We start from the raw sequence: 10,353 nt of genomic DNA on the forward strand, positions 1-10,353 counted from the left end.
TCTCTCTCTCTCAATGCCTTTTTCTTCTTCCATGTCTACTTATCATATATACATTTATTTATTTCTAAGTTGCCGATGCTTCACGCGAGGAGAGTCTTTTGGCGATATTTCCAAGTTGCCAATACACAATCCTACTGAGAGTGAAGTTGGTGGCAAGATATTTTAAGGATAAGAGAAAATTACAGACAATGGAGGATGTCAAGTGAAAGCTGCGCATCGCTCATGCACTTAAGTTATGCGACAGTAATATGGTTCAAATGTGTGGTCAGGTAACAGTTGAAGTAACATTATGCCTCACTCGTGTAGTACTATCTAAGGTTCTTGAAAACACAGTAACAAGTCAATTGATGAGTTTCCTGGAGACCAATATCCTATTATTTAAAACTCAAAATGGCTTTAGAAATAGGTTATCCAGTGAAACAGCGTTGTCACAGATTACTTACCAAAATTATAATAACATGGACAACAATAAGGTAAATTTACTCACATTGTCCGATCTTTCTAAAGGTTTTTTTCTTTATCAATCACAAAATTCTACAAAAATAATTAAGAAACCATAGTATTGATACCCATTGTTTTGATAGCTATCTAAATACAACAATCCAATCGGTAAAAAATGAATGAAAATAAATAATCACAACAACCAGTTTATTTCGGTGTTCCACAAGGATATATATTAGGCCCGATCATATTCACAATTTTCATTAATGTTTTATCAACCATAGTCCATAACTACCATATAATTCTGATGATTCTCAATTTCTCCACCGTGACTCAGTGAACAACTTCGATGCATTAATAACAAACACTCAAGACACTCATGTCAAAGCAAAACGATATTTATAATTATATCGATGATCTTAAGGCCATGCTCCGGGTGGTTATGTCGAAAAAAAATCGAATTCGCTAAAAAAAATCTTGCTAAATTGTACGGGGTTCAAGATAGTTCTGTAGCAATATCTCGCTAAAATTAGGAACAATAACGGAGATACGAGGCAAAATTTAGCTAAAATGTCCGTAGACACAACCATTTATTTCTGAAGACTAAAAATTAAACCAAGCACTAGGAGTACACTTCGACAGATATATATGACATTTGAATCCCATGTTGATAACATACATAGGAAGGTAATGTGAATTATCGCTTAAATATTTGGGACTCTACTAACAAAACCCTAATGCAGTTCATAAATATCATTTATGGTAATTACACACAATGGATCCTGTCCTTACAAATTTCTACATCTTTTTTTTTTTTCTCTCTCTCTCTCTCTTTGTCTTTCTTTCTTCTTCTTCTTCATTCTCTCTCTCTCTCTCTCTCTTTGTCTTTCTTTCTTCTTCTTCTTCATTATCTCTCTCTCTCTCTCTCTTTGTCTTTCTTCTTCTTCTTCATTATATCTCTCTCTATCTATCTATCTATCTCTTTCTCTATTTCGCTTTCTTTCTTCTTCTCCTTCTTCGTCTTCTTCTTCTCTCCATGAGTGATGATTAACGAACGGCATCATCAATTTTCTTAATATTGCTAAATGCGTAGAGTTCCCACGCCAACAAGACCGGAGAGTGCTTGTTTATGCAATAGCTTGGTCATGATACTGGAGAAAAGAAAAAAAAAACAGGAGTGGAGATTTCCACTAGGATGTTACTGCACGTTGCTACGTGTTCGTAGGGGCAAGAATCACACCACCGTGGCACTGAAGTATCAGGTATACTGAACTGTTAGAACATTATATTGTACTTGCTTTCTTATACGGAATGTATAAGAAAAAGATTAAAAGAAAAGTATACTAGTGGAAATTTCCTTTCGGGTGTTAGTGTAACTTCGCATGCTGATTGCTGTATATGGATAGATACAGGGCTCACGCCACCGCTGTTTTGAATTAACAGATATGCTGAACTGTTGTATTGTGTGATGTCCACTGCTCAGCAATATGTCAGTTTCGTCTTTGCCACCATGAGACCTTTAAGTCACGTGGCAGCACCATATTGGCGTCGCATACTAGGCACGTATCGAGAGATCGAGAGCTCACATTCGCTCCAGAGATCACCAATTGTGAAGACGTGAGTTTAATTAGAGCGGTCTTGGCAGGCAAATCAGCTCGCTGTTTCTTCAGTCTTCAACTTCAACATCCAAAAAGCAAGATGATGCAGCCTGACGAACCTCAGATTTCTGCCTCATATGAGTATTCAAGATATACTTACATACATCCAAAGGTTAGAGATAATATATATTGTCCCTACATTTGTGAGTTTTTATTTAACTTGCGTGTGTATAAGTATAAAAAGTGTGTGAGAGAGAGAGAGAGAGAGAGAGAGAGAGAGAGAGAGAGAGAGAGTGTGTGTGTGTGTGTGTGTGTGTGTGTGTGTGTGTGTGTGTGTGTGTGTGTGTGTGTGTGTGTGTGTGTGTGAGAGAGAGAGAGAGAGAGAGTGTGTGTGTGTGTGTGTGTGTGTGTGTGTGTGTGTGTGTGTGTGTGTGTGTGTGTGTGTGTGTGTGTGTGTGTGTGTGTGTGTGTGTGTGTGTGTGTGTGATGACGGAGGGTCATAATGATTAATTGTAAGTCTTATATTACTCTGACCATTTCATATTTACCATATGTGACTTTTCCATTTGGTTTCTTCACAAGCGTGTATTCCGGGAGAAGTCTGTGGAGGGAAGAGGTTGATCACATTACACTTTGTAAATATTGCCGTATGATGGCGCATATAAAAGAAAACGTTTATTTGTGGGGTAACTAAATTAAACATGAGGTATTATTATAAGATATACAAAGTAGATATAAGATTATAAGCATCCTTATTTTATCATAACCTTGAATTATTCTAACAGTCCTACACGTGGGGTTTCTCACATTCATCTGATTTCTTTTTCTATTTATTTGACCTAATGTGTGGATATAATATGTCGTTGAGTATTCACTGCCTGTTCATTGGGTTGTTTGTAATTCTAACGTATCTTTGATTAGAGCTTTAATGATTGTTTTATGAACATTTTATAGGTTACCGAATGGTGCTTATAGGTCGGTAATTCTTTTAGCTTTTAGTGTCATATTTATCGTATATTAAGAATTATTATTGCGGTTTACCGACGCTTAGACACGTCTAAACTAATGCCATCTTCTCCAGGTTTTATTCCTCTTTTTATATCTTTTGGTAACCTTTTTACTTAATATACCGTAATATCTGGAACGTCTACGAGTGTTGTGTTTTTTTCTATATGTGGTTGTTCACTTGAGTGATATATGTCGAAATGAAAGTCTTTTATCGCTTTGACAATTTAATCTTTTTCGTATATCACATTTCCATTGGATTTCTTCACTTCTTATATATATATATATATATATATATATATATATATATATATATATATATATATATATATATAATATATTATATATATATTATGTATTATATATATATATATATATATATATATATATATATATATATATATATATATATACATGTATATATATATATATATATATATATATATATATATATATATAATATATATATATATATATATATATATATGTATGTATATATATATATATATATATATATATATATATATATATATATATATATACATGTATATATATATATATATATATATATATATATATATTATATATATATATATATAATATATATATATATATATATATTCACTGTATGTGTGTGTGTGTGTGCGTTTGAGTGATATATATCGAAATGAAAGTCTTAAATCACTTTGATAATTTAATCTTTACCGAATGTGACCTTTCCATTGGATTTCTTCACTTCTTATATATATATATTTTTTAGCTATTCCGAGCCTCCTCTTTGTTGCCGTAAGTCTGTTGCCGGAAACAAGAGCTTTGTTTATATTTAGTGTTACATTTGCTCACATCTTTTTTATTCTTGTTTATCGTTTCATTCTAACTTTGTTGATTCTGTCTTGTCTTCGATTGGCGTCATTTTCATGTCACTACAGTGTTTCATAATTTATTATTTTTTTCTATCTACCGCAAGATTTTTTTTTTTTTTTTTTTTTTTTTTTTGTTATCTTTATTCTTCTTTCCCTCATATTCCAAATGTAGCTTCTTATAACGTCTCACCGAATTGGTAGTTCATTTGCTATATGTCAAGATTTTCAGTATCAGTTTCGGATGTCAACGGGTGGTTTCTGCATGATCTCATTTCTTTCATATCGTACATATATAACGGTGTATGTGTGTGTGTGCTTGTGTGTGTGTGTGTGTGTGTGTGTCTGTGTGTGTGTGTGTGTGTGTGTGTGTGTGTGTATTTGTATTTCTGTTTGTTTGTGTATATATATGATCTAGGTTGAAAAATGATAATTGCTTTTGACTTATACATTATTGCTCTTTTATATTCTTGTTAATATGTAGTCATATATAACCATTATATATATATACATAGACATATATATATATATATATATATATATATATATATATATATATATATATATATATATGTATATATATATATATATATATATATATATATATATATATATGTGTGTGTGTGTGTGTGTGTGTGTGTGTGTGTGTGTGTGTGTGTGTGTGTGTGTGTGTGTGTGTGTGTGTGTGTGTGCAATTATATTAGACATAATATTTCTTCACATAACAATATTAATATATTAATTCATGGACTAGGGTCTTGATTCTCCTACCCCTATGGTCCCATTTCATAGCATATATGTGGTCGAAATATGGGTAGTGACGGAAATGGGGAGGAGGGTGTCTCCCCTCTAGAGGCTTGCACTTGTTCACTTGCTCTGTTGCTCTCGCTCTGGCTTCAAAGCCAAAGCCTCTGGCTGGCTGCCTGCCTGCCTGCGTGCCTGCCTGCCTCCCACCACTTTTCCTTCCCCCTATATTGTAAATTTCCATATTTCGAGACCATTATTATAACCCCTTAGCCCCCATCATATTTTGAACCCGGTTTCTTATATCCTTTTATTATTTTATTATTTTATTTTTTTACAGTCACATGAGAGTGTCATCCTGGTAAGAGATCTGATGAAGCGGGGCGAAGTGATATCCCATGACAGACTGTGCGGGATATTTGAATTAGAAGCTGACTTACTAACAGGTCTATTGGTAACTATACCGTCCGAAATCAGAAGAACATATTTTGAGAGAACCAAAATTTTCTACAGACATCTATTCAAGCACTTATGTGATAATGGTAGGTATATATATATGTGTGTGTGTGTGTTACAGAAATAACAGAATTAAGCATAACAAATCACTGCAAACGGATGGATAAACGTTGAAGAATTAAACTCATTTTAAGTTAAACGGTATATGTATATTGTAATTATTAAAAAAGACAATTTTTGTCCTTAAAAGAATAATATTTTGTAATTACTATCACTAATCACGTAACCGTTCTTTAACCCTTTCAGAGACCGCAACTACTGTGGATGACAAAAATACTCGGTGGTTCATTCGACGTGAAATATCACACTTGGAAAAGCATCCAGGAACCGACCCGCGACCCCTAGCGTACATCATACAAATCTACATCGCCAACGATCGGAGGATGCACATGCATCAAGAATTTATGAACTTCAGAACGCAGGGCAATGTTTGGGGAACTACGTTGTCAGAGCTGGGTGAAGCCGTCAAGTACTACCATAGGGTCATTCTCAATAATCCAGGTTCTGGGAATCCGGTACAGGCGGCTGCACCTGAGGTCCCAAAGAGTCATTTCGCCATCCCCAAAGTCCTCCCATTCAAACACAATACAAATAAATTCATACCGATAAAAAACTGCACTACATCGACAGGGAAAATTTATAAGAATTCTAATTACACCCCCGGTGATGAGTCATCGTCAGGAGAGATGTCCGAAAGTTTAGAGGATTTGGGTAGATTCATTATCGAAAGTCTTTCAGCAGATAAGGCATACGGTACAAAGATCGATTACCAATTTGAACGTTTCTTGAATCCGGGATGTTTGGAAGCTAGTGTCACACAGGCCAACGAGTATTTCGTTCAGGCTTTCAACAACCTGCATTTCCAGTGGGAGTCTTACCTGACAAGTATTCCTGAGAGAGCTGGCTGCCTGCCGATAAACGAAACGGAGTTAAAGTATTGGAAAAGGGATGCCTACTTACACGTCTGCAGGGACCTGATGAAGAAAGGCAAGATCGGAATTAGAGATCTAATGGAATATGACAAGAAATATTCCAAATGCTCCGAACAAGACGATTTCCTGTCATAGTCACGCAAGAGGAAGCACCACGACGCTGACGACGGGATGACGGTGAAGAGGAAAAGGTTTTAATCCGTCTTAAACCACGACAGAGATTCCTCATCGACGTCGGACAGCGTCGACGACAGTGACAGCGAAAAGGAGTTTCACGTCCCTTCTCGTGGAAAGAGAGTGCCAGTGCTTTCTGAACCGGGATATGGCACAGGCCTCCCCGACTACGAGGACAGCGTGGACTACTGACACCCTGGAAAGGCGGCCCTGGATCTGGAGACATTATTGTAAAGCCGATTAACAAAAAGGAAATTTGTTATGAAGTTCCTCTCCAGAAGTGGCCTTATGTCCCGCAGACGAGAGAACTACGGTGCTTTGTTCCGAGGGGCTTAGGTCTACCAAAACGCCCCGGGGCCGGCAAACTGACCCACCTCGAAGCCTTCGCATACGATTACCTTTCAACGCTGCCACTTCGGGCAAAGCATACACTGGATACGGGTGAGCGTGTTCGATCAGATGGTCCCTTGAAGGCCCAGCGCACAAAAATATTCAAGAGAAGCATCAGGGCACAGAAGAGACGAAAAGAAACACATGGGGACATTCACCCTGTTACGAAGAACGAATGCATCCTTGACAGCATTGCGGACCCATTGTCACTACTATGGGAGGCGATGCTAAAGAGCACCAGAGCAGGCTCTATCACCCTGATGCACTACAGGGCGATAGCATCGGCATGTTGTAACCTGTTCTCGTTGGGGTGGGACATTCCACCCCACTTGACAAAAAAGACAGAGATCCAAGTGACAAGGCCAGAATAATACTCATGATGGGTTTCAAAAAGTTTGGTCATATGAACTTTACTCTTGCTGACGATGGCGCCAGTGAGACTGGGAGTGATTCCGAAACGGAAATGACTGTAAAGGGCATGGCGAAGGAGGAATCGGACAAGGATGGAAGCCGAAAGTCGTCCGACGGCAACAAATCCGACGAGGACGACAACAGCAGTGGCCCCGATGTCAGAAAAAAGACTTCCGATCCAGAAAGCGGCGACGAGAAGAGAGCAGAAAACTATGTCGACCAAGAACAGAGCTCTAGAGATTTCATGAGCGAAGGTCAGAAAATAGTTCAACGCTATGTGGACGAAGAACTTGGTTGTACATTTGAAAGCTGTGACGACAGTAGCAGCCAAAAGAATCCTGAAGAATCAAGAAGATGAAAGGGAGCCCGGTAAAGAACATACCCCAAGCCATACATCTGTCAACGCCACCGCCACCGCCAACGCCGCCGCATCCGACAACACTCCGCTATTAGATTCGACGGGAGAGTACTCTGAAGCGCCAATGGACATCAGCACCGAAATCATTTCGCGATATTGCGTATCGGAGAAACTTCCGGATTACCTCTGCTGTCTATGCTTTGAATACCACCCCGCAGATGCAAAATGTAAGGAAAAATGAAAGTAAAATGTAGGAAGTAAGTAACCTTATTTCATCGTTGAAATTTTAGCCTCAAATTATACAATAATGTTATATCTACAATAACAGTATTTTGTGTATCATATAATGCTTGTACATCTCCTGTATCTGTATATCTTCATTTAATTTAGTATTGATTATAATGCAATGAATTGTATTTATATATCCTATAACCTTTTTTATATTTTCAGTAATGTTTGTATGTACAACTCCTGTATGTGTATTGAGAGTCTGATATCTGTATGATATCAGTTATCGTATTAACATTTGATACTTTGTAATATCTCCTTTTTATTTAATGTGATCTAATGAATTGTATCTATATACACTATATCATTTTTATAATTTCAATGTATACTCTGAATGGAATGTATTATCGAATGGTGACATAATTATGTTATGTTCATTTCATATGTTATGTTACTTTATAACATATCACAGATGTACATTATTCGCATCATTTATATATATATATATATATTCTGTATAATCATCATCTGTTAACTTGGAATTTATTCTTATGTGCTCCTCCATATGATACAATATGTATACTATATATATGTAAACTATATATATTTTGTTATGTTTTTAATAAAATACCAGTAACTTAATAATATATATTTGTTTGTTATCTGTATGTAGCCTATTACCTTTTCATTGGTTAAAAAGGAAAACCACTCACCTTGTTGTTAAATTCTTGAAATCTATGATGACCAGAGAATAATAATTACTACTACATATAAGGAATGATAAACTCTGTCACATCACATGGTATATTCATATATCTCTTATTTTTCTGAGAATATTTTTTTTCGGGGAATTACAATCAATAGAGAGATGTAGGCCAGATAAAAATAAGTATTGCATGGTGATAACATAATATATTATTATCATATAGCGTTAGTTATTAGAAATCACAGTATCATATAATGAAATATAAAATATTACACGAAATCGTAAAATTAAATATTATAGTTTATCATACAACACATTAAACATTAACATATTTCATAACATAAGATTAATGCAAATCGAATATAAACATCCAACCTTTAATAATGGAAATAATAAAATATAAAATATTACACGAAATCGTAAAAATGAAATAGTATAGTTTATCATACAATATATTAAACATTGACATATTTCATAAAATAAGATTAATACAAATCGAATATTGAACATCAAACACAAATAATCATATGGTATACTATTTGAACACATTATTAAAGTATTAATACTGGAATATATATTTGTGTTATTATGAATAATAGTGGCATAAGATATTGAATAAAAAAAATTGTCAACAATAGCAGAATTGGAGCTAAATATTCAAGCTGTCAGAAACATATCCTTACAATTCATTAAAAAAGAAAAAACATCATATCAGGCATTCAAATATCATGTCAACTCGATTAAAAATGTAAGATGTTGCCCGTCTCCAAGAGTTTATCAACGGCGAAATGATAAATATTTGTCAGCAATAGCAGAAATATAACTAAATATACAAACTGTCAGATATATATCTTTAAAAATACAATAAAAAATACATATCTGTCATTCAATTATCATGTGCACTCCATTAAAAAATGTGTAAGATGTCGCCCGACTCCAAGAGTTTATCAATGACGAAATGATCATCAATATAATTAATGTTCGATGTCACTAGGCAACGGTTTTTGGTCCTGTGGCTGGTACTCGTGGTCCCTCAGCGAGCGATTTAAGTCTTGAATCAAACTGGCTGTATCTATCTATCGCCGCATTTAGATCTGCCATTGCTATATCGCTCTCTGAAATAATTTCGCGGCTTCTCGATTTTAATGTATTCCATCTGTGAAGTGTGTCCTTCAGACGCTTATATGCTAACTGTTGTTCTGGAAGGGGTCCCGGATGTCTTATCGTGCTTGTTTGTGGTGCAGCAGTTGACGCCTGCGGTCCTGCTGCAGTTGAAGCCTGCGGTCCTGCTGCAGTTGAAGCCTGCGGTCCTGCTGCAGTCGGTACCTGAGGTCCTGCAGTTGACGCCTGCGGTCCTGCTGCAGTTGAAGCCTGCGGTCCTGCTGCAGTTGAAGCCTGCGGTCCTGCTGCAGTCGGTACCTGAGGTCCTGCAGTTGACGCCTGCGGTCCTGCTGCAGTTGAAGCCTGCGGTCCTGCTGCAGTTGAAGCCTGCGGTCCTGCTGCAGTTGAAGCCTGCGGTCCTGCTGCAGTTGAAGCCTGCGGTCCTGCTGCAGTTGAAGCCTGCGGTCCTGCTGCAGTTGAAGCCTGCGGTCCTGCTGCAGTTGACGCCTGCGGTCCTGCTGCAGTTGAAGCCTGCGGTCCTGCTGCAGTTGAAGCCTGCGGTCCTGCTGCAGTTGACGCCTGCGGTCCTGCTGCAGTTGAAGCCTGCGGTCCTGCTGCAGTTGAAGCCTGCGGTCCTGCTGCAGTTGAAGCCTGCGGTCCTGCTGCAGTCGGTACCTGAGGTCCTGCAGTTGACGCCTGCGGTCCTGCTGCAGTTGAAGCCTGCGGTCCTGCTGCAGTCGGTACCTGAGGTCCTGCAGTTGACGCCTGCGGTCCTGCTGCAGTTGAAGCCTGCGGTCCTGCTGCAGTCGGTACCTGAGGTCCTGCAGTTGACGCCTGCGGTCCTGCTGCAGTTGAAGCCTGCGGTCCTGCTGCAGTTGAAGCCTGCGGT

The 10,353-nt window shown here is 37.5% G+C and overlaps 1 protein-coding gene across 1 annotated transcript in view; it reads left to right on the forward strand.

Moving 5' to 3' along the window:
- Positions 1–6,231, forward strand: part of LOC147467078 (uncharacterized) — a 6,561-nt gene extending 330 nt beyond the window's left edge. The window contains exons 3-8 of the mRNA XM_086533004.1: positions 70–145; positions 270–473; positions 1,667–1,703; positions 1,925–2,211; positions 4,989–5,190; positions 5,411–6,231. Of these exons, the coding sequence (XP_086389130.1) occupies positions 70–145; positions 270–473; positions 1,667–1,703; positions 1,925–2,211; positions 4,989–5,190; positions 5,411–6,231 (1,627 nt within the window). The remainder of the gene's footprint in view (positions 1–69; positions 146–269; positions 474–1,666; positions 1,704–1,924; positions 2,212–4,988; positions 5,191–5,410) is intronic.
- The last annotated feature ends 4,122 nt before the right edge of the window (positions 6,232–10,353 follow it).

The sequence above is a fragment of the Penaeus japonicus genome, unplaced genomic scaffold (assembly GCF_977035675.1).
Source record: "Penaeus japonicus unplaced genomic scaffold, GWHDUDI00000001_assembly GWHDUDI00000038, whole genome shotgun sequence".
Lineage (NCBI taxonomy): Eukaryota > Metazoa > Arthropoda > Malacostraca > Decapoda > Penaeidae > Penaeus > Penaeus japonicus.